Source organism: Monodon monoceros, unplaced genomic scaffold, assembly GCF_005190385.1.
Source record: "Monodon monoceros isolate NGI ecotype Baffin Bay Population unplaced genomic scaffold, NGI_Narwhal_1 Super_Scaffold_21, whole genome shotgun sequence".
NCBI classification, from domain to species: Eukaryota; Metazoa; Chordata; class Mammalia; order Artiodactyla; family Monodontidae; genus Monodon; species Monodon monoceros.
In genome coordinates this window covers 146,187,565-146,212,818 of record NW_021703778.1, presented here as the reverse complement: position 1 = coordinate 146,212,818, position 25,254 = coordinate 146,187,565, and the positions used below count along the sequence as shown (strand labels likewise).

At 47.5% G+C, this 25,254-nt stretch overlaps 1 protein-coding gene across 1 annotated transcript in view; it reads right to left on the bottom strand.

Annotated features, from left to right (window-relative positions):
* Nucleotides 1–20,011: 20,011 nt before the first annotated feature.
* The window catches only part of LIN52 (lin-52 DREAM MuvB core complex component), a 119,726-nt gene continuing 114,483 nt past the window's right edge, over nt 20,012–25,254 (bottom strand). Inside the window, exon 6 of the mRNA XM_029237866.1 lies at nt 20,012–22,058. Coding sequence (XP_029093699.1) covers nt 22,003–22,058 — 56 coding nt within the window. The 3' untranslated portion in view covers nt 20,012–22,002. The remainder of the gene's footprint in view (nt 22,059–25,254) is intronic.

Here is a 25,254-nt window from a genome sequence, read left to right as displayed (position 1 = left end):
AACTCACAAACGGGGACAGAAATGCCCCATAAGCAGATGGACACCATAAGCAGGTGGACAAATATGGGAGCACTGGGGAGACCACAAAGCTGGGGAGATCAAGGGCAGGCTTCCTGGAGGAGGTGCACGTGAGCTGAGGCTGAAAGGGTGACTGGGAATCTCGGAGACATGTCCTTGCCACTACATCCAGTCATTCACCTGAGGGCAAGGGGGCCCAGAGATCCTGCTGGGCACTCACACACTCTTTGTTTCAGTCAGTCTCTCCTCCATGGAGCCTTCCTGGTGCAACCAACCCCAGTCCTTTCTCTATCACTTACCCCAGACAGCCGGGTCCCCTCCTGGGGAGGTCCGCATCCCCAGCTGCTGTGTGTTCCTAGGAGGCACCAGACTCTTGAACCCCCAGTTCTTACGCCAGCAGGGGCTGGGCAGGCTCTGTTGTGGAGGCAGTGGCTGCCTTGGGAAAGCCCAGTGGTTTGATTTGAGGGCATCTAGACTTTAGAGCAAGAAGGGGCCCCAGAAACTACCCAAGCCCACTTAGAAGGACGGAGCAAGGCCCAGGGAAATAACAGGAGTTGCCTGGGACTCAACTTCCCAGCTCCCAGTACCCTGGTCTTCTCTCTGGGATGGTCTGGCCCCACCTGGGCTCTCCCCTAACCCTCATCCTCATGCCTGCCTTGCCTGATGATGGCCAGGGTAGCCTTTCCCGAATAACGATGGTATTGGCTCAGATTAAGGGCAACTAGCTGGCTCTTGGCTTTTCCTTTTTATATAACAACTAATCTCCTTCTAATCAGCCATTATTAAATTATATCCTGTTTTTAATTCATTCACAGGTCACAGTTGGGACAGCTGGATGGATAATTGGGGAGAGATAATTTATGTAAATGAGGAGCAGCAGAAGGTAGGAGAGAGGGAGGCTGAGGGCCAAAGGGGGCCCCTCCTGTGCCCAGGCTGGGGAGGGGGCAGTGACCTGGCCTGGCCTGCCCTGGAAACAGGAGGCTGGGGACACTGGGGGGATTGGGGCCTGTAATGGAACCTCAGGGCTCCTGACTGGTTGTCCCTTAGCATTGCCTTGAATGCTTCTGGCAAATGGGAAACCCATTACCTTTTGGGGGGTGGGCATCTCTCAAACATCAGCTCTCATTGAAGTGGATCCTGAAAAGCAGTAGAATACTGCAAAGAATTCTGGAGTCAGAGCTGTGTTTGATTCCAGCTCCACCACTTCATAGCTGCCTTTTGTTTTTTGGGGGTTTTTTTGGCTGTCCCACACGGCTTGTGGGATCTTAGTTCCCCGACCAGGGATCAAACCCGTTACCTCAGCAGTGAAAGTGCAGAGACCTAACCACTGGACCACCAGGGAATTCCCAGCTGTCTCTTAACTTTAGTTTCCAAACTGCAAAATGGGGGTATGGATAGTACCTACCTCATGAGGGGATGGAGAGGCTTAACCTAGCCTACAGAAAGAGCCCAATACCCAGTGTACATAGTGGCTCCTATCACTAGTGTGAGGACAGGGTACCTGAGTCATATCTACCTCCCTCTAACATCTGCCCCCAGGCCATGGAGCTGCCTTCTGGTAACAGAATACATCCACTCCCCTTGCATAGCTGACATATCCGTCCCACTGATGGTAATTACATCAGCAACTGACACCTCGGGGTTTTCCCTCGTGCCAGGTGCTGCACTAAACACTTGCTATTATATGGCATCTCACCGTATCATCAGATCAGCATCATTTTACAGATGAAAACACTGTGGACCCAAGCGCTCACCTGATGATTCCTTCAACAGAAACTAAAACAGAAGCCTGCTTGGGAAGGGCAAGGAGGCTCACAAAACCTGGAGCCCAGCTGGAGGCCATTTTGGGAAGGCAGCTTAGGGACTGGCAGACAGGGGCAGGGCTGGCAGGGGAGGCAGGTGGAGGAGGTCGGACCTCCACAGGAATTGGGCATGGGTGGGCACAGGCGGCTGATAGGGCCTGAGGGGGTGAGGTCTGCAGGAGACTGAGGTTGGCAGGGGTCCACGGTAGGGCCTTGGACCATTCCCAGAGGGAGGCAGGGGATTAGGGAGGGTTAGGGAGGGTGGTCCCAGAGGGTCCAGGAGAGTAATGGGATTAGCCCTCAGGAAGTGAGTGAAAGTTCTTAGCGTGTGGGGTCTCTGGCCTCCCACCCGAGGCTGCAGCTGTCACACATCCACAGGAGAGAGTCACCAGCATCTGCACCCCTTCCCCCCCTTGGGGCAGGCTGGCACCCTCCGCCCCCCACCGGCTCTCCTGCTGTGTTCATCTGTCAAGGGGCTGGCCTCCCAGTATAGCCTCCTGCCTACCCTTGGCAGACTGAGCCACCCCCACACAGTGTATATACCCTACCTAGCGCTGCCCTGTGCCTCGGTTTCCCCACCTGGATAGAAGGCTACAGTGAGGGGGTTTGAGACCCTTTGAGGGAGAACCCCTGAGGCAAGGAGGTCAGAACCAGGCCCCCTGGGCATCTCGTTCTGCCAAACGTTAGCTGTGTCACCCTGGGCATGACTGTTACCCTCTTTGGGTCCTAATTTATAAAATGGGAGCCGAAGCACAGGAGGCTTTTCAGAGGATTGGGTAGAGGGATCTGAGCATGGGCCCCTCGGTGAAGTTCAGGGTGCTGGGCACCTGCACGAGGTCGGGGCGGCAGAGGGCAGCGGGCTTGAGGCCTGAGGACTGGAAGGGGCCCAGGCTTGCCGGAGCCTCGCCTGGCGAAGTCTGAACTGCGGTGAGGGGCCGGGCCTGGGGGTGGAACGGCCGGGCGCCGTGGGGCCGCTCGCGGCTCCCTCTAGTGGTGAAGGCGCGGATAGCCCTGGGAAGGGCGCCGACGCAGGAGGCAGCGCTGGGGTCGCGGGGGTCCTGTGAGCCCGCGCCCAGTCCGCCTTCCTAGGAGGCATCAAGGGGAGGGAGGCATCAAGGGGAGGGAGGCATCAAGGGGAGGGATGCCAAGGGTCCTAAGAGGCTTCCCCTGCTAACCAGTGCCTGACATCCATCGTTAGAGCGTCTTTCCTTCAGCTTGTATGTCAGCCTGTTAAAATGAAATTACCTCCCAGGAGGGAGGACACGGCTGGACGTCTTACCCACTGCTGACCCAGCAGACCCGGGAGGTATTCGCCCAGTGTGGGCAGCGAGTGCCAACCAGCCCGGTGCCTGCGTGGGGCTTGGAAGAACCTGAGGTGATAGTCTGTGACCGGGCACGAGTCACACTTTTTCTAGCCTCTGTTGCCCCCTGGTAAACTGACAGGGTGGGGACTAGGCCAGTGGTTCCACCATTTTTATCTCAAACAACCCTTTGAAAATGTAAAACAATTCTCATATTCCCTCAGGGAAGTACTTTTACTTCCCTCGTTTGACTAAGGAACCTACATAATGACCCAGCACTATTAGGCAGTCAGTAAGGCTTTTGCATGAAGTGATACTTTGTTAATCTCAACATCTGTATGTTTTTAAATTATTTTAAAATAAACATTTTTAGAACAGGTTTAAACGTGCAGAAAAGTTGTGAAGATTGTACAGGGCTCTCATAAACCCCACACCCAAATGTCCCCATTATCAACATCTGACATTAGTATGGTGTACCTTTTTTGTTTTGTTTTGTTTTGTTTTGTTTATTTTGTTGCTGCACTGCACGGCTTGTGGGATCTCAGTTCCCCGACTAGGGATTGAACCCCGCCTGGCATTAAAAGCCCGGAATCCTAACCACTAGGCCACCAGGGAACTCCCTAGTATGGTAAACTTGTTAATGAACCAAGATTGATACTTTAATAGCTAAAGTCTGTGCTTTATTTGTATTTCCTTAGTTTTCACTTTATATCTTTCTTCTGTCCCAGAAGATCATAGGACATCAAGTCATCATGTCTCGTTAGCCTCCTTTTGGCTGTGATGATTTTGTATAACTTTTAAAAAAAAAAGAAAGTACACATTCAGGCAATGGAATACTATGGGGCTCTTATTACACATTTTGAGCTGGGACAATCTCCAAGACAATATTAGTGTGAAAAGGAAGCTGCAGAACAGTATATGTTACTGCCACTTGTGAAAGAGAAAAGATATGTATATAAAACTATTTTTTTTAATCTCTGGAAGGGTATCTGAAAAACTGGTTGCTGGTTGATTGTGGGAAAGGAAATCAGAAGGCAGAACAGGGGTGTGAGGGAAGCCTACATTTCATTCTATATCCCTTTGTATTTGTTTGGTTTTAAAACTGTGTTTATGTACTATCTAGCTTGATAAACATGAATGTAAACATTAAACATAACAGTACATACAGGTGTAATGTATTCATTGTCTCGCTCACATACTGGGCTTCTGCACTGTTTGTGTAATAAAACCATCTACCAGCCCCTAGTTCTGTGGGAATATCCCTGGAGTTGGGTGCTCCTGTGGCTCCATTGGAACCACTGCCTTGGCTGGTCTGTAAGATGCCTTTCCACCTGGGTGCTGGGGCTCCTCTGGCTGTTCCAGGCCGGTATATATCAGGGTGCTTTGGGGTGGGGAACTCTCGGTGGGGTGCAGGTACAGATAACTGAACTTGCTTAAGTAAGAAAGGACCACAAGGATGTGCGGGCCTTGTGGGATCTAAGATAGGGCGAGCCCCAGACAGATGGGAACCACAGCTTCTCCTGAGTACTGCTGCTTCCTTCTCCTCCCTGCAGCCTGGCTATGATCCTCAGTCCCACGGCCACCCTTCAGCTCCCAAACTTATGTCTCCTCCACTCAAGCCCACATGGAACTCTTAGTCTCAGATCCGAATTTTCCAGTGGGATAAATATGTCTGAGCTTAAAGCAAGTTCCTGCATCCATGTACACGTCAGTATGTGGTGGGGAGAAACAAATTACATTCTGCACTATTTCACAAGCTTTGCTGGGCACTTGTTCCAGTCTAGGTACTCTGGGGTACAGAAGGGAGAGAAGCAGGCTGTTCTCCGGGAAGGTAGACCACAGAGTGGTATGATTTCACTGGTTTTAGGAAGGCCCACTCCCCCGATACTTCCCTTTCCTTCTGGAGCCACACAAGCAGCTTCATTTGGTTAAATTATGGATTCGATGGCTGTGGCATTCAATTCCCCTAGGAGGGGTCAGAGTTTAGGTAAGTCTTCCCAGGGGTCCCCAAATCCCTACTAGAAAGGCCTTATTTGAAGGCCCGCTGAGATCTTGCTCTTCCTCACTGCACAGTGAGCATCTGCTGTGGCTGGTCTCGAGTACTCAGGAAATCTCTATATCCTCTATGAACTCTCCATATCCTTTACATGCCTCTGGACCTTCACATATGCTGTTCCCTTCATCTGGAATACATTGCTTCTTTCAAGCCTCAGCTCCAGTTTCCCTTTCCCTGGGAGGCCTCACCTGCCCAGGCCCAGATTGAGGTAGCATACACCTGGCCCCCCCCGTCCCCATCCCCACTTCCATCCCAGGGCACAGACCTGATCTCTCCTCGTGGACAGGAGTCAGAGGTACGGGCACCCACATCCGGCTTTGCCACTTCTGCCAGCATACCATAGGTACATAATAAATCCTAGCTCCCTTCTGTCCCTCACATCTCTAGTGCATGCATTAATGATTTGTGTTTATCCAACCATCTCCCCTTTACACTGCGAGCTTTAATTAGTAGGCACAATAAATGTTTGCTAAATGACTGAATGATTTAAACAGGGAGAGGGAAGACACTTCCAAGCTTTCAGACGTGAGACTGAGGACCTCCATTGCCCCAGGAGGCAGGGAGAGGGTGTCCTGTGCCAGTATTGAGATGGGGGGTACAGTTGAGAAATTTGGTGGGTTGATTACAAGGATTGGTTGGAGTGGGGGAGGGGGACAGACCAGGCCTGTGTGTGGAGGCATTTGGCCATCAGTGGGGGCAAAGATCTACCCAGCCGGCCCCCAGCCTCACCCTGCCCTGTGCTAAGGAAAGTGGGTACCAGTTCAGCCTCCAGGACCATGGCCAGGGCATGAGTTCAGTGCCTGGGGGCTGCCGGGAGACAACTTCTTCTCTAGGCTCTGCAGCCCCAAGACCCAAGGGGAGACGGGTCCTTATGTGCTCTCTTCTTCCTGGTCGCTAGTCAGAGACTTGTGGTCCCCTCATCTGAGCTCCATGGGGCACCCAGGGCTCATTGGATGCAGCCTCAAAGGTGTTGGGAGATGCAAAGAGGTGGAGAGGAGGTTGTAGCCGGGACATCTCAGAATCCAGCACCCAGCATGTCTTCAGCAGCGCACTCACATTTATCAGGGGTGCACTGCAGCCTCGGGGCTCAGAATCTGGGGACACAGCGCATAGCTTGAGCGGTTCACCCACCTCCACCGTCACTACTACAAAATCCACCAAACACTGACAGCATGGCATGTGCTTCACAGGCACAATCTCATTTAATCCTCACAGAGGCCTGATAAGAGCTCTTAAGAAGTTATTCTCATTGTTTGCAATGATGGAAAGTGTGGCTCACAGAAGTGAATTCACTTTCTGGGGTCACAGAGCTCACAGGCGGCAGGGCCAGGACTGGAAGCCAGGCTGCCCGGCCGCACAGGCCTGAACTCTCGGCCATGACCTGGCCTCCACTCTGCCCAGCTTCGAGCCCAGCCCCCGCCCCAGCTCCGATGAGCGCCAGGAGCTGGTCCCTTGGACCTGCCTCGGTCCCCTTCGACACGACCTTCCTCTGCCCGGCCACACAGCTCTCACTGCCCCACTTCCCTGAAGAAGTCCCACCTGCCTCCAAGCTCTGCACCTCCCTTCATGAAGCGCCGTCCACCCCGCTGCCCAGGAGGTCCCCGGGTCCCGGTGCCTAGGGACAGCGGTGGGCAGAGGGGCCCAGTGCTGCACGGTGGGGAGACAGGAGCGATGCACAGCGCTGATCCTAACCAAGTTTGCCAGCCCCGCTTTTCTCAGGGCTCCCACACAATGGTCTGCTTTGTGCCCACCTGCCGACAATGCTTAATTAGGCGAGGAGTTGATTAATTTGAGGTAATTGACAGCTAATTAGAGGCCCACAGGCTCATTAACTTGACATCTTGTCTTCCGTGAATTGGCTGAGCAGGGTCAGGTGACGGAAGCCGTTGCTTTCTCCCTCCCCAACACTGAAAGCCAAGGTGATCACCTGGGGGCGGGATGGGCCGACCCAGCAGGTCAGGTGAGGCGGTCCCAAGGCCAAGAATAGAGGAAACCAAGGCACTGGTTTCCTGGTGAAGGAGGGTCACAGAGAGAGGTGTGGGCCTTGACCCCAGGAAGGAGGGAGTAAGCAGGAGTGGAGGGGTCACGGGCACAGAGGCAGACACTGAAGAGAGGTGGATGGCTATTAACAGGGAGAGGGGAGCACCTGGTGTCCATGCAGGGAGGAGGAGCAAGGGAGGGGGGTGTGGGGAAGCCTACTGGTTCCCCAAGAAGCCCAGGCTTTGAAGTGAGATAGACCTGGGGCTAAATCCCAGCTCTGCTACTAACCAGCTAGGTGACCATGAGCGAGTTAGTTAATCACTAAGCCTCAGGCTTCTCATCTGTAAAATGGGAAAAATAGTAGCTACCTCACGAGAGTGTTGCAAAGAGTCCATGGAGACACTGAAGTAAAGGATTTAGGCCAGTACCTGGGGGCCTGGTGAATGCTTGGGCAGATGCCAACCACTCTTGGCAGCAAGAAGGACTGACAAGAAGGAAAGGTAAGTGGGTGGGATGTGTGGTGGGGGGGCAATGGAGTACCCTCCCAAGAGAAGCCACTGTTATTCAGGAGGAGACCTGTATGCCTGGTAACAGCACTGTTGAGGTGGTGGGGAAAATACCATTTTAAGGGGGCAATTCAGCAATATATATTACATTATATATATATATATATATATATATATATATATATATAAAATATTAGAATTAAAAATGCACATGGCCTTCAAGCAAGCAGTTCCCTCACCAGGCATCTATTCTAAGGATATATCTGTACACGCACAAAGGTTTAAATACAAGGATGTTTGTTTATCACAACATAGTTTGTAGTAGCAGAAGGTTGGAAGCAACCTAAATGTCCATCATAGGCACTGGCTAAATGAATTATGGTACATCCATACAGTGGGACAATGTGTAGCTGTGAAATCTGTATGTACCAACCTGAACAAGATCCAAGAAAAATTAGGTGGGAAAACAAGATGTAGGACAGGGTGTAGCTCCCACAAGCTGGTAACCAGTAGTCTGAGAGTCGGAGGATGGGAAGAAGATGTTATTTTTCACAGTGTGCTTATTTTAATTATTTTAAAATTATTTATTTTTACAATGTGCTTATTTTAAGTATGGTTTGTATTTGTTATCTTTCCAAAAACCATTGTAAAATTAAAAAGCAATAGAACTTTTTTTCCCAAATGAATTCTAACTTGAAATCTGAATTCATAGGCAGAGTGACTCTCGTTGAACTGGGGGTAGGGATCCAATCCTACTTAGTTCCTTCCTTCCCTCCTGCAATGGTTCCAAGAGGGTTTGAAGATGATCAGTCTAGTGCCAAATACGACTTTCTATGATGATGGAAATGTATGTAGCTCTGCACTGCCCAATATGGTAGTCAGTAGCCATGTGTGGCTACTGAGCTCTTTAAATGTGACTAGAGTAATGAACTGAATTTTAAGTTTTATTTATTTTTAATTTAAATGGAATTTATGTGGCTAGTGGCTACCTATTTGGATAGCACAGAAATCTCTTCGAGGAACCAAACAGCCCAGCCATCCCAGCCTCCATCTAAGGGAATTACCAAGCCCAGAGAAACTACCATCAGCACCACTGATAACTCCAGTTACCTACAGTATAGACACAGCCTCTTTGCTAGGAGTGGATGGCGCTAGGAAACTTGGTTATAGAGACAACTGGAGGTCTTTTCTGGCAGTATTGGAACTGCACTGGATGGAAGCAAGTCAGGGATGCCAGTAGCTTACCTGGAATGCCATTTCTTTTAGGAAAGGTCACCTGAATAACCCATGTGTCAAAAAGCACATCTTTGGCTTTAAGATCAGTGGTCAGTTCCAGCTGGGGAGAATTATATAACGCCATAGGTGACAGGAGGCCATGGATTCAGGCATCCATTTGCAAACGGTGCACTGAGAGCCTAAGATGTGTCAGGTTCTGGAGCAACAGGGAAGCACGGACCACTCCCTGGCCCTGGAGCAGCCCACTGTCTCGGGACTGAATTCACAGAGCGGGTTATAGAGAATGATGCTCCCTCGCAAAAGAGTCAAGCATTGAGATGTCAGGGACTCTTGGAGCTTGACTGACAGCCCGCCCCCATAACAAAGTCACAGAGTGAGGGCCCAGACCACAGCCCCTAGGCCCTTATTTGCTGGTGGAGCGTGGAAGGTAGCTGCCAAAGGAACACATTGACCATCCTCTATCCTTCCTTCTGACTCCATAGCCCAGAAGCCAGATGATTCTCCTGTGTTATTGCCCCAAATCACCTCTACGGGGCTGTGGTAGCTTTCATCAATTTCCCTTTAGAGGCTCAGAGGACCCTAAATTCATTTGTTTAAATTGAGGCATAGTTTACACACAGTAAAGCACATAACTATCTTTTTAAAATTAATTAATTAATTATTTTTGGCTGTGTTGGGTCTTTGTTGCTGCGTGCGGGCTTTCTTTAGTTGTGGCGAGCGGGGACTACTCTTCGTTGTGGTGCATGGGCTTCTCATTGCGGTGGCTTCTCTTGTTGTGGAGCATGGGCTCTAGGCGAGTGGGCTCAGTAGTTGTGGCTTGCAGGCTCTAGAGCGCAGGTTCAGTAGTTGTGGCGCACGGGCTTAGTTGCTCTGCAGCATGTGGGATCTTCCTGGACCAGGTTCGAACCCGTGTCCTCTGAATTGGCAGGTGGATTCTTTTTTTTTTTTTAAGAAGATGTTGGGGGTAGGAGTTCATTAATTTATTAATTTATTTTTGCTGTGTTGGGTCTTCGTTTCTGTGCAAGGGCTTTCTCTAGTTGTGGCAAGTGGGGGCCACTCTTCATCGCGGTGCGTGGGCCTCTCACTATCGCGGCCTCTCTTGTTGCGGAGCACAGGCTCCAGACGTGCAGGCTCAGTAGTTGTGGCTCACGGGCCTAGCAGGCTCAGTAGTTGTGGCTCACAGGCCTAGTTGCTCCGCGGTATGTGGGATCCTCCCAGGCCAGGGCTCGAACCTGTGTCCTGGCAGATTCTCAACCTCTGCACCACCAGGGAAGTCCCAAGCACATAACTATTAAATGTACAGCTTGATGAATGTTCACACACACACTCACACATCTACTCCTGTGTAACCACTACTCAGATCAAATAGAGAATATTTCCAACACCCTAGAAGGCTCCTCGTGCCCCTTCCCAGTCAATACCCAAGGTAACCACTATTCTGACCTCTCCCACCCTAGGTTAGTTTCACCTGTTCTAGAACTTCATACAAGTGGAATCATACAGAATGCACTTCTGTGCCTGCCTTAATTGGCTCCTCATTCTTGTTTGCGAGATCCATCCATGTTATTCTGAGGCAGTACAGTAGTTTGTTCTTTATTGCCAATGGCATTCCATTGTAGGAGTATATGACAATTTATTTCTTCATTCTCCTATTGATGGACATTTGGGTTTCTGCCAATTTTTGACTCATATGAATAAAGTCGCTGCCAACATTCTTGCACATCTTTTGGTGGAAGTCAGCACTCACTTCCGTTGGATGTATCCCTGGGAGTGGAATTAACAAAGCCTGTGTATTTCTGAAGGTCACAAGGACTTGGTGACTCCACAGTCACAGCAGTGGGGCTCTGAGGTAGGGGTAGGGAGTCAGCTTTGAGAGTCCTCTTGGGAAACTATGTGCCCCCACTGGCTGTGGAGGGGAGAGTAGCTCATATCAGAAAAGAAGGAGGCAGGGAGAAAGCCAAGCAAAGAACCACAACATGGTTTTCAAATCAAGGCCATATGACAATGACATCAAAAGTGTGTCTACATGAATGGAGCCTGGGAGGACAGGTAAGCCTAGGAAAACAGAAGTCTTTGTTTTGTAGGGTGGAGCAGGTACAAGGAAGAGGCAAGAACTAAAGGTCCCAGAGGATTTTTGTTTAATTTACCCCATAGAAAATAAATTTCTTTTAATTTCCTCCTTGGTAACACAAATATCATGTTTGCCTCAAACAGGCTATAAAGCTCAGTACTTGCCCGCTAGAACATATCTAGCCCTGCAGAAGGCTCTCTCCACTTCCTTCCTAGCAAGTCTCCTGACACAAGTAACCATTCTTCTGATTTCTATCATCATAAACTCATTTGTGCCTATTTTTAAACTTTCTTTACATGGATTCTGACAGTTTATGTCAACATCTACTGGGCATTTATTATGTGTCAAACACACTGCTAATACGACCATTGCTAGTATTAGCAAGGGTACCTCATTTGATCCTTCTAACAACTTGGTGAAGTCAATATGTTCCCCCTTTAACTGGAGGATAAACCAAGTTCAACAAGGCTAAGAATCCTACCCGAGGCCACAAAGCTATCAAGTAGCAGAGCCTGGATTCAAACTACAGTGACCAACCATCACATTAGCTGGACTGTCCCTTGTCCCAGGAAACCCCTGAGTCCCAAGTGAACTGGACGGTTAGCCACCCTAGTTCAAACCTGATTGGAGTCTTAATCATCAGGCTGGACTCTCTTCCTTTGGCTTAAGATTTCACCAGACAGTGCCTGTGTTGTTAGCACAATCTCATGGGGAATGTTTGTCTCAAAAAACCTCTGTGAGGGCTTCCCTGGTGGCGCAGTGGTTGAGAGTCCGCCTGCCGATGCAGGGGACACTGGTTCGTGCCCTGGTCTGGGAAGATCCCACATGCCGCGGAGTGGCTGGGCCCGTGAGACATGGCCGCTGAGCCTGTGCGTCCGGAGCCTGTGCTCCGCAACAGGAGAGGCCACAACAGTGAGGGGCCCGCGTACTGCAAAAAAAAAAAAACAAAAAAAAACCTCTGTGATATCAGGATTTTACCTGGTTTTCTTTGTTTCTTTTTTTGGTTTTGTTCCAGTCTGAAGAAAGATTTCATTGAAAGTAGATCTGGGTTGGGTAAAAACAAAATTATTCATATTAAAAGAGAATTCTAACATATCAATCCACCAAAGAAGGTTGTTTTTTTTGTTTCCAGCATCCATGCACTGAGAAAGAATTTTAAGACAGTCCCTGACTTTAAGAAGTTTATAATTTATTTGGGGGAGTTAAGAGGAAAACACAATGAATAAAATTAGAGGGTAACTAACAGTAATAATAATCACTCACCTCTGAGTGCTTACTTACTATGTGCCAGAGGCCTTACCTTATATATTCTATCTCATTTAATCCTCTCAATACAGCTATGAGATACGTACTGCGGCTATACCCAGGCTTGGTGAGGTTAAGTGATTTGCTCAAGGGAAAAAAATCATTGAACTTTATGTATGTATCCTTAAGACTTTTGCACTTAATATAAGTGAGTTATACCTCCAAGCCATGCTTATTGAATGGGAAACCACTGAAGATGGGAGAAAATGTTCTTTCCTCTGCTTTTGAATATCCTGTTCCCAATAATTTTGGGCAAAGTTTAAAAATGTGTTTTGGCTTGTTTCACTTTAGTCATTCAGGTCAAAATGGCATTTTTAGCCTCAGTGACGAGTGCAAACAGGCACAGCGTGTGGCTGTGAAGTCAGAGCCCAGCCTTGCTGGAGGCCCAGGAGCTGACACAGGTCAACAGGCCAGAGCAACCTGCGTGGCCCCCAGGCTGCACACACCGTTGGCCTCAGACTCCTTGCTGTAGTCAGTCCTGCCAGGAACACACCAGGGTATTTGTCCCCTGGGTCCTCAAGGCCAGCTCCTCTGTCTCTCCAACACACCCCAAACCTTATCCCCTCACTCAGCCGCCTGACCCTGCCACCCATCTCTGCTTTCCAGGTTTGTGGTCCCCCACCCAGAAGCACCTCCATCATCCCTTCCTGACATGCCAACTTTCACTTCCCTAGGGCGAATCTCACTTGACAATCTCCTGCCCGTGTTTCTAAGCTCTCTGGGTCTTGGCGTGCTGTGGCTCTGTCCTCTCTGGGGTTTGTAACACCGATCATCTGCAGGGCTCATTAGCACATGCTGTTTACCCCTGTCTTTCAGATCATTAATGAAGATGCAAAGTGAGACACCAATTCTCCCGGCTCCCACCACGTGCCCCCGCCCATGCCCGGTGCTGCTAGAATCATTATCCTTCCGTGTGACAGGGTCAGAACCAAACCAATCTGCATCAATCTTTGGTGATGCTGTGAAGTGCTGCCTGCCCTGCAATCCTCATGTTGTAACAACGGCTTCAGCTGTCTGTTCTGGAGTTCTCCCCTTCTTCTTCGGAGGGCTGATCAGGTCTGGCCGACACAGCTCCTCATGCTAAAAGCCCCAGAGCTAACGGAACGGTTAGGCAGGATTCAGGGCTGCACGTGGCTGACGCTTTCCCTTTGTTTTGCACCCTGAGCTGGACAGAAAATAGCACCTCTTTGGGAAACAGGATGGACAAGTGCACATAGTGGCGAAGTGGAGGAGGGAGTGGGTGTGGCAGGCACAAAAGTTTTCTTTCTCATCATGACATCTATTTCTGCTGAAGATAAACGAGGAGTAAGACTCCTTTGGACCCTCCAAGGCCTAATCAGATACCTGGGCTTGTATATTCCAGCCTCCTGAGGCTGGGATGAATGAGTCATTCCTCGGGGACAAAGTCCATTCTTCTCCATGATTTTTGTATGTCCTCTGGCCCTGATGCTTTCATCTTTTCTTTATCAGTTCCATGACTCTGTATCTCATCTCGCAGAGAAACTGACCTTATATACACACTTGTCTGCCCATAAAGGTGAGACCCACCTACACATCCCTTGAGTCCCTCAGATCCCAGCTTACAGGAAAGACACTTCATTCCCTTTCTCGATGGTGCAGTTCCTCTGTCTGGCTGTCTGTGATGAAAATATGGGCGTCACTCCAGGCTCTGTCCTGATCCATGCCTACTCCTCTGACCCCTACGTCATCTTTTTTTCCTTCTCTCCCAGTTGGGAAGGGGAAAGTGAGCAGGAAGAAAGCAGAGAATGAAACTCTCACAAACACAATATATGAAGTAGTATTTTACATGCCCTATTTAGGGGAAATTCAGCCTAAACAGTCTACAGCAAAATTAGGTGGATATATTTTTCTCAGTGCAGTGTAGGGATGGACTGAGGACAAAGTTATTTTGCAACTCTGACCAAACACCTACTGAGTGAAGATTTTCCTGTTCCAGAGCAAAGGCTCTATGGAGTAATGAGGAGGGATGGGCCATGGGACTGGGTATGGTTAGGGAACGAGTAGTTTTTATTCACATTACATGTGATGGAGTAGAGTCTAGGGCAGGGCTGGATGCTTTAGGTGCGCAGTAACTACTTAAAGGTTTACAGATTGACATTTTCAAACACAAGATCTAACGTCATTACAATAAACAAATGTCATCAATAGGGGCTTCCCTGGTGGCGCAGTGGTTGAGAGTCCGCCTGCCAATGCAGGGGACACGGGTTTGTGCCCCGGTCCGGGAAGATCCCACACGCCGCGGAGCGGCTGGGCCCCGTGAGCCATGGCCGCTGAGCCTGCGCGGCCGGAGCCTGTGCTCCGCAACGGGAGAGGCCACAACAGTGAGAGGCCCACGTACCACAAAAACAAAACAAAACAAAAAACAAATGTCATCAATGAACTGAGTGTGTGTGTGTGTGTGTATGCACACACACATACATGTTGATAGGCTGGGCTGATAGGGCATTTTAAGACTTGTATATCTATACACCCAGCTCCAGAAGTGTTTTTCTTCCTGTATTATGGAAGCAACACATGCTCCTGTACAGAGTTTGTAAAATGTAGAGGAAAATGAAAATTACCCATAATCCTCCAACCAGGCAGCAAGCACTCTTACCACCTTGGTCTATTTCCTTCCCCACATACTGGAGATCGTGCTGCATTTATAATTTTTAATAATCCTTCTATTTTTATAACCTCGCTATTTTCACTTACTCTCATGACAAATCATTTCTCCCGTGATGCTGTAACCTCTCTGCAAACCTACTAAGTGGCTGCACAATAGTTCACTATGTGAATGCACCCTAATACGCTCAATAGTTACAGGTTTGAAGGACCTTTGGGCCAGTTGGTTTGGGTAAGCAGGGCTGATGACAGCAGTAAGATGATGGAGGCAGCAGCAGCAGAGACAGACGCAAGGGATCAGGAGCCAAGGAAGAAGTTCTCGGGAGATTTGCTTTCCCACGAGCCACCCTGTTCCTCAGAGACCACTTCTGGTTCTGACCCTTGCGTACCCTCCTGGCCCTGCCCCGGGCTTTGCCAGTGGCCGCAGTCAGTGTTTCTCATTTCCACTCAGTCTGAAGTCACTGACTTTTCCAACTTGACTCTTCTCAGCTGCTCCTTTGTGTGGAGCCGCTGGCTTGGGCTGGCTCGGCTGCATCTGGAAAGGTCCTGGGATGTGACCTTTAGCCCTGCTTGACCCTGAGGCCTCGGGCTGTGGAGTCAGGCCAGGCTGTTCTCCATAGACTCCCAGAGAGGAAGAAGCTGAGAAGAGGCTGCCCGGGGGGCCCCAGGCCCAAGTGGACCTCACTCAGCCCTGGAAAGGGAGCAACTGGAATAGGGGTGGAGGGTTGGGGGCAGGGGTGGGAAGGACAGAGCAAAACAGGGAGGAGCATTCCTGTGCAGTGACTAGAATACCATGGATGCTTAGAATATATTAGGACCACCAAGATTAGCGAGGCAGATGACTCAAGGCTTATTATGCCAAGCTCAACATCAGCTCAGAAACCTGTCAATGTCACAAAGAACGCCTTTCCCTCCCTTGCTTATCAGCAGCAAGTAGTCTTCCATGGCCGTTGTCTGTGCAGTCAACAGTGGTATCTGCTGCGTGTCCATACCAGCACGGTCTGCCTCAGAGGGCGAAAGGGTAGGGGCAGGAGAAGCAGTCAGTAAACTGTCGGTTCTCCTGAAGAGTTGACAAATGGGTTTTTGGCTTAACTGACTATTCAAGGTAATCAAAAGTTATCATATTTTCCCTTTAAGGATTATCAATTTTTAACAACTATGAGTATAATAAAAAATTAAATATGGGTAAGATATGCCATGCACTGTTCTAAACACTTGGAAGTACTAATTTAATCTCCACAGTAACCACAGGAGTTAGGTGCATTGGACCCATTCCGTAAATGGGTAAACTAAGGCACAGAGAGGTTAAGCAATTTACCCAAAGTCACATAGCTAGCAGATGGCAGAAACAAGATTTGGACCCAGGCAGCCTGACATCAGGGTCTTGCTCTTATCCATGATGTTGGGCTGCTTCTTTAAAATGGAAGAGGTCCTGAGGACACTGAGGCTCAGAGAGAAGTGACTTGCACAAGCGCATCCTTCTCTCCCTCAAATCCAAGCTCTTACTATACCTTAGACCAGGAACAAGGCTATGAACACTGAGTATCATGGCAGTTCATCCTTTCTTTCCACAAATCCTTATTAAGCACCTATTATGTGCCAGATACTGTTGTGAGTTCTGTTTACAAAGAAAGAAACTATAGGAGACTGAACAAATTTGGATCAATTCTTTGACATCTCTCAAAAGTTATTTAAATAGTCAAATCTTATTACCTCTCCGTGTCTCGGATAGAGAAGATGGAAAAACAACAAAGCAACTTTGATTACTTGGGTTTTCTGGCTCCTTGGATTCTAGATAATTGAGTGTTTTCTGGTTTTGGAGGTCACTTTCAGAAGCATCAAGTACAGGTCAAAACACAAAGCAGAGGGCAGGATAAAGATGAAAACGTGTATGAGTCCAACTCAGCTCAGAGCTTGAGTTTAGCTGAGGTTCCAGCTGCCACTCTCCTCGCATTCGTTTGTCCCTGACCAAGTTCATGGCTATATCACCCCCAGTAATCCCTGTAATGGGCTGTAATCCTGGGGGGGAGCTGTTTCTGTTTATTAAATGGCCAACCTCTGAGCCACAAGGAGTATGGCCAGTTGTGGCTTCTCGCCCTGGCAGCTGATGGGCCACTTTTCTGTTTTAAAAACCAGGAATCTTCCAGGATAGAGAATGGAGATAGCAGGCAGGGGGTGGGGAAGAGGTGATGGGTGTTGGAAGCGAGGGCCCCTTCCAGGTCATGAGCTCTTTGAGAGCAGAATTCACGTGCGTGCTGTGGGTTTGCTATCCTTGAGATCATAACTACAGTTGAATAGGACTTCGATGTCATTCCAGGGATGGTGCCATAGTTATAGCTGCCCGTGATGCCACCACTGTGGACCACTGAGGCGGGATGAGGAGATCAAATGGGGACAAAAGGCAGAAGGTGGGGAACGAACAAGGCAGAGTGGGCATCCCCTGACGGTCAGGAATTCTCAGGGCTTCATCGGCCCCAGTGTCTGCAGCTGGGGAAAGACTGCAGCAGCTGCTTGTTTAGAGACCCTGTCCCCTCACTGTGCCCCTCCCCCCGCATCTGTCTTCTGGTTAGAGTTGTGTGAAGCGGAAGACAATTTGGGGCTTATTAGTGTCCCAGCGAGACATGTAACTTGTGTTGCTGGGACCCAAACAGCAAGAGTCTTAGCAGCAAACTCCAGCCGAGAAAAGACTGAGGAATTGTCTCACCTAATTACGGGGAATGGCCCTCTTTGTGTTTGCGATTCGGTACGGTTGTCCGATCGCTTTTGATCGCTTTTCTCCATTTGCTGGCTCAGGCTATGCTGGAATTGTGCTAATTAGGAGAGAAATGGACAGAGTGATCCTGTCAGCCCTGGTTACTGGTGGGGACAAAGCGGAATATTATTCTGAGGCAATGTTTTGTGAGGGCCCTTCTTCCAGGTCTCATTAGGAGGAAGGGGCCCACAGGAGGGGAAGGTTCCAAATGCCTGGCCCGTCTAATGGAGCATTGGGGTGTTCATGTGCTAATTAACAGGTTCTGCCAGCATTCGGGAGCCTCACGGTGCACCTGGTGCCACCTGAAGCCCCCAACCACTGCTGCTCCGGAAGAAAGTGTTGGGCACAGGGTGGGAAGGCCGGTGGCCTCTTTAAGCAGAGTCAGGGACACATCCCCAAAGTGCCCCAGAGCCTAAAGAGATGGGAAAAGTCAGTTACTGGCCAGTCAGAACTTCATGCACTGGGAGAGACCACTCATTGCCCACTCTTTGGGGCTGGGGGGGTACAAGGTCCCTCTGGTGAAATGAAGCCCATGCAAGGGCAGGTAGTCCTGTAGTTCTCAAAGGATGAAGAAAACAGAAACTGCAGAACATAACCAAATGCTTGGAGATGGAGTTTGTGCAGAAGTTGAGAGCCAGTATGAAACCCTGTTATCTGATCCCTGGGACCATCACCGTGGCCCACTGCCCATTTCCTCCCTTCCTGCTCTGCATTTACCTTCCTGTGATGCCTTAATCCTGGAGGAAACAGAAGGGACCAGAGCATCCCACTGAAAATGAAATTCCTTGGCTTTATTATAAAGCCCTTACGGAAGTCCAAACACCCTTCGGAAGCCACAGGGGCAATGGAATGACTTTCACCAGCTTCGTTTTCACTGCTCTGATTTGGCTGAGTTCAGAAGACAGAGGAGCTAAAATAACCTGCAGCCAGAGGACCAAAAACAAGGAGCAGTTAGCAGTTGTCCATTTAAAAAAATACAATCAGTAGGTAACAAAAAGATAAATTAATGATAGCATTTTGATATCAATGCAAGTGATAGCCTGTGAACTTCTACTGCTCCAACAATGAAAAGAAAGCCAAGCAAATCAGCTGAGGCCTAAAACCTGAGAGACAGAAGAGAGCAAGAAGCAATGAGACCGTTGGTGAGAACAGCTTAGAATAAGAACGTGAAAATGTGCCTCCAGGCACCAGTGCTATGCTTCTCAGGACTGGTGCTGCTCACGGGCAACAGATGCGAGGCATGGATGGTATTTGGAACAGCAAAAGAAAAGAGAAGACAAACCTGTAGGCAAATGATACTTATTTATGCGAAAAATCATCTCTAAAGATTTAGAGCAGCATACTTGTCATGCTGTACCTTTTCAGTCAATCAACCAGCTATACTTTTCTAGATCAGAGAAATCTACTGTCCACCCAGATGTCTTCTTGGGGAACAATGCTGAATCAATGATGCTAAGCAATTTGCTTTCCTTAAACGGGAATGTTTTTTCTAAAAGGGCATGCTCTGGTCTGGAGCAGGTAAACTATCAGTGGGTGAAAGCAGTAGTACTGATTAGCACTTCCTCTTTAGTTCCTGAACAGAGTTGTAAAGAAACGCTTACTAACGGTTTTCGCAGGTGGCAGAGAAATATTTGTTTTTGATCTGTCACGTTTAACTGGAAGCATGCAAACAGGTAGGTCATGAACCCCCAGTTCAAAGAAGACACTGACAAAGAACTAGATGTGTGGGAGACAGCCACAATCTCAGAGAGCAGATAATTTAGCGGGGCAATTAAGACATGTACCCAGATGACTTAAATATAAGGTGGATTGTAGTAATAAGAGTCATAAGAAGGTATACATAAATGATGTAGAAATGGAGGGGGAAGGATTATGTCCAGCTGGATCATGCGGGGTTTACAGGAAGGATAGGTTGATGTGTAGGAAAAGGATGCAAGACTTTCTAGGAACTCAATGGCAAGAACAAAGGCATGTAAGTGAGGAATTGGGAACTGTTTGGATTAACTGGAACAGAGACTTCATATACTGGAGAGAAAGGAAACCAAACTGGAGTGTTGATTAGGATTAGATGTAGAGAGTTTTAAATGCCAGGATGATGGATCTAGACTTTATTAGTAGAGGAGACGAGGTATTAAAGATTTTTAAACACTGTTTAGGGAGTTGAGCAGTAATGAGCTGGGTGGCTGGTAGGACACAATGGCAGCTAGAGACCATGCAGTAGATGACCATAGAGCCCCACACCACCCACTGTGATATTAAAGGGAAGATAGTGGGTCATCTGCCATTATAGTTGTGCTTTCTGACGAGGTCTATGCTTTAAATGTGCAAGTTGGCCTTTTGAGGAAAAACTCACTCTCCTATAAAAGGGAAATATTTATTATGATGACATAGACACCACCATATACAAAGTACAGTCCTCTAACACCCTGAAATACATACATGCACACATTGTACATAAATTTATATTATCAATATAAAAATACATCATTAACATCTCTAAGGACGGCAAATACAAAACCAATAAATATCACAATTCTAAAACATCTACTTACATTAAGTGCTGGTGAATAAGATGACAGTAAAGGAAGAGGCCAAAGCAGACCAAAAAACCAACTACATAGCTTCAGTTTACAGACTGGAGTTGGTTTGGGGGAGGTATCCCAATGTTCTCCATATGTTTCTCAATTTCCCCAAGCACTTAGAAGTGCCTGTCGTCATCAACTCTCAAAAACAGAGCAAAGTTAGAATTTGACATTATGGCACTAGTTTTTGCACACACCCCTTTCTCTCTCTCTCCCCATCTTTCACACTCTTTAACCGCATTTAAGATAAAGGAATGTCAATAATAAGCTTTACTTAAAATCAAAGCCTCTATAGCCTAACCTTCTATATAGCACCCAAGCAGAATGTTTTCCTTCTCATACTCTCCTTTATGCCTTGTGTTAAATTCCACCCCACTTATCAATAGGTAAAACTGCATGGATGGTCAAATGGTGCAAATGAGAGAAAAACCCAACCTTAACTCTAGCATGGGAAACAAGGCAGAAGTGTCAGAAAATGGTTAATGAACCAGCTATTAAACTGAATAGTTTTGTGCCCTAGCAGACACTCGGGACCAAAACCTTGACCACAACATTCCTTGTGTCCAAACACCAACACACTACTGCCACATGGATGTCCTTTTCATAAAGTTTAGGAAACCCCATGTGCTTCTACAAACAACAGAGCCGGGGGCTGGCTTATAAGACAAAATAAGGAGAACATGTATAATCAATTTTACGCATGGGCTAGATTTTCAGGTTTTAACATAGAGACAGATAACTGGCAAAGAGCTCCATAAGAGTTGTAAAGTCAGGGAATTCTCTTTTTCTTGTGTGTGTGTGTGTTTCTGTCACATGGGTGGAATATCTGATCTGTGCTGTGAGATGGGACAAGGGGGGCAAAACATTGCCACCATTCCACAGCACATTCCTTTAAGGTCAAGCAGAGTTTCTAGTTTTTAATCAAATGGGAACTCCTGCAAGCAGTCCCCTTCTCCTATCTTTCAGGCCATACTGACTTTCTCACTTGAATCTGTAACAGATTAACTAGAACTCAAAAGTCCTTTCTGTTACCTTTAAGTTGGTCTGGAGGTCTAGAACCCAATGCAACCCTACATATATGCCTTTCACTGTACAAGCTAATCCCAGGAGGGACCTGATTCACAGGGGTCCCCTTCCCTGGAGTCAGACTGATGGTGGGGGCTGGGAGGTGGGGAATGCAAGGCATTGGGGGATGGGACTCTCTTGAGAGATGTAGAATTTTAAAAGCATTTCTCCAGCTGGGGATTCCTGGAACCTAGTATACAGTGGTGAGCTTGCAGGCCAAGCTGCATGGTCTGGTCCAGAATCTAATTGGTCTCTGGTCTCCTTGCATCATAAACACCTCCTAAGAGATCAAGTACAATTCAAAAGAACTTGTCCCATCAACACATCTCAACTGACTTTGCTATCACTGAATCAAATCAACTGTAAGATCCTGGAGCTCCAGAATCATTTCCGGAAACGAGAAAGCAGGACTTTGACCTTTAAGAATGATATACCTTCTGGTGTTACCAACATCCGAGGCTGAGACGGTCACAGTCTAGAAGCTGAATGAATAACTGCACCACTGATCCTTGGATAGAGCAGATTCTTCTCTTGCCGCCGAATGTCCTCAGAAGCGCAGAGTGCCAGGAGCAGGGGAGAGGGTCAGTCCTGGAGGTGCACCCTCCGGCCTCTGGGCAGGAAGCAGTGAGGTGCGCGTCATCAGAACTGCACAGGGAGGGAAGCACGGTTCCAGTCCCCAGGGCATCCTGTCCACAAGCAGCTGCTACTTCTTGGGCTTCTCCAGAATGTTGAGGAATTTCCCCCGTGTCATCTCTCTGGCTGGAATCACAAAGCAAATGAAAGATAAATGAAGACCTAAAATCTGAAAAAGCGTTCACAGGAAGACTTAATTTAAGAATGCAGATTGATTTAAATTGTATACAAAGTTGCTACCATAACAGATTCAATCTCTGCTAACCTCCAAAATGGGAGAAAAACAAACCACTATTGACAACAAACTGTACAAAACTGTTCTGAAGTTGGTAATTACTATAACGCGCAGGCCAACTGGGGAAATCTTTATCATTTACCCTTGGGTTTGCTCTTGGAGGCTAAAATCCAACCAAGATTAGATTAGAGTCTTTTCTGGATTGTTGGTCTCTGGACATTTATAATCTCAAATCAAAATTAGAGATTATTTACCCCATCTCTCAGCAGTGGTAGTCCCTGGATACTGTAATGTAACAGAGTTTATATTCCCTCAGTGCAGTTCATCTGTGGATGGAGTAATAAAGTAGGGTGTATAGAGCTTTGGTCTTCTCTCTCTTGGCATTGTCAGTCCTTAGATATTTAATATAGCCAGGCAAGGTTTATGTGTCTTTTTCTCACTTTCAGCACCATCAATCTTTGAATGCTGTAGTTACAAGAGGGTTTATACAGCTACTTTCCTACATATGAGGCTCTGAAATGAAAGTAAAACATTTCTCAGTTACAAGACCCACTCCAGAAGCCCCCCATTTTAGCTCTGTCAAGCAAATCCTCAAAAATTGTATGTGGCATAACCCCCTTCATCCTCATCCCCATAAGATCATCTTTTTATGTCTCTTAAATGGATGTAACAGTGCTGAAAGCTTCCGATGGCTGGCCTCGGGGCCAGAAGTCTTCTGGAACCATGCAGTGAACACACAGCAGGCTATGGTGCCCTGTGGCTTCCAAGGACATATCTCCATCTTGGCCAAAGGAGTGAGGTGGCTAGGGAGGCACCTGCAGGGGTGAGAAGGACCTTCACCCTAGCCTCCTTGCTTCCCTTCCCCGGTGCAGAGCAAATGGTGCTAGATGAATGGGCTCCCACTCCCCCACCCCACCATCTACATTTAATAGTTCTTGGTTTATTTGTACAAGGAAGAAATAAAACAATACAAATTTTGTAACCAGGAAAGCTTTTGGTAACTGCAGTCTATACATTCCCCATCTTTCAGAAGTTCCAAAGCTCCAACAAAGGGAAAGGAAATCCCATTAACTAGGAATGGAAGCCCCAGCGTTGGGCTTGTCTCATGTGCCCTCAACCGTACCCTGGCCCAAATCAAACTGACCATTCCTTCCTTAGTGGGTTTACGCCAAATCCCATACATACAAAGTTCCTATAAGACTTGCAATTACTTGTTGATATACTTGTCTTCCTCCATGGAAGTCGAAGAACTGAGGGCAGAGATTGTGTTTTATTATTCTTTTTATCACCAGCACCTAGCATAGTGCTGGACCCGGTATCTGCTGAATAAATGTTGGCTGGACGAATGATAATATAAAAAAGAACTAGAACCAAGTAGGAACAGAGTAAAGTTAGTTTCCTTCCATTTCACAAACAATAAGACTTGTTAGTGACCCTCATTGCTCCATTCTCTACATTGTGGGATTCTTTTAAAATTTACCTTGCTTATTCGGCAAGAAAAGTCATTTCCCTTGATGGAAGTAGTGCCAGATTCATGGAGAGATCCAGGGACAAGGACTAACTACTCTAGAAGAAATCCAAACAAGTATTTTATTGCCCAGGGGAAGGAGCATGGATTTCTTTCAGAGAACACAGGATCTGAATGCAGTTTAAGTTCCAACTCTAATATTTATCAGCTGGGCGAGACCTTGAGATGGGAAAGATCTCTGCGCCTCAGTTTCTTCATCTGTAAAATGAGTAGCATATTAATGCCACCTGCCCCGCCCTCTCGGGTATTCAGCCATGATCATGCTTGGTATAGTGGTATTATTAACACAGCGCCTTTCAGAGGAGGGTAAGTAGTCTATTGCTTCTCTTGCATGCAGTATTTCCTAAGTGAATAAGTGAATGAATTGTGATAAGGGAGGCTAGCAATCTCGAAAATCCCATTCCTTGGAATCTTTTCCCTCAGCCTGATCTATAGGAATTGACTTATACTTTTGGCCAGAGTGGGTTGCATCATTTATTCCTACTTGGATAGGTTTTCTGCCTACTCTCCAGTGCTTATTAATGAATTTAAACACAGTATCAAATGATCCTGCAAAGTGGCTAGAAGCAGGTGCTCTGGAAATCAGACTTGAGTAATACAATGCTCGGCTGGGTAGAACAGAGCCCTGTTCCAAAAATCCTGGGCCAGGAGCACTGTACTGATCTTACTAATTATTTCTGCCTACTGTCCTTCATGTCCCACAATTCTTTGCTCTTTTTTTCCCCAAATGGGAGAATGACCAATATTTTAAGACTTAAAAATTTACAAGACCCAATCTATTCGAGGGATCAAAAGGATTTAAAAGGAAAAAAAATGGATATTCCAAGTCTCTCAGTGGCAAGCGCTCCTTGAATTTAACCAATCCTTTTTAACAACCCCCCTTCCACTCAGTCATTCCTCCCCCTTCAACCTAATCTAAGTACACAGAGCTGCAGCAAACCACCGTAAAAGTAGAAGTATTTCAAAAGACATCATCTTTTACATGGGAGGGGTGAAAGTTTTCCTACTTGCTGTTCCTATATAGGAGATATACGAATTTGTGACATAGCTAGCTGCTCCCTAAAAGAGGGCTGTGCCCTATAAATCACATCCTAAGCACCAACCCCTTTTTGTGCACAGAGAAATTGCTGTGAGTCAGGGGCTGCTCCAGAGCACATGCCCTCCTGTTCACTTGTCATCAGAGATGTTAACATCTCTGATTAATTCATATACCCCTTATATTATTCCTCATCTCTTTATCCTTGGCTCTCCTTTTCTACTGCAATGTAAAGATTCTTACCGACCTGCTATAGTAATCACCACCCGCTAACTACACACCCCCCCAAACCTAGTGAAATTGTTTAGCGATGCCAACCGTGCTTTTAATTTGCAAGATATCAGACACAGAGGTAATTTATACCAACATCTGTTCGTTTTTGACTTCTGAAACAAACTCACACATGCTGCTACAAAATCCCATTAGGAGTAGGGAGACAGCCTTCTGCTACTATTCTGTATTCCTCTTCTACACAGACACACACACACACACACACACACACACACACACACACACACACACA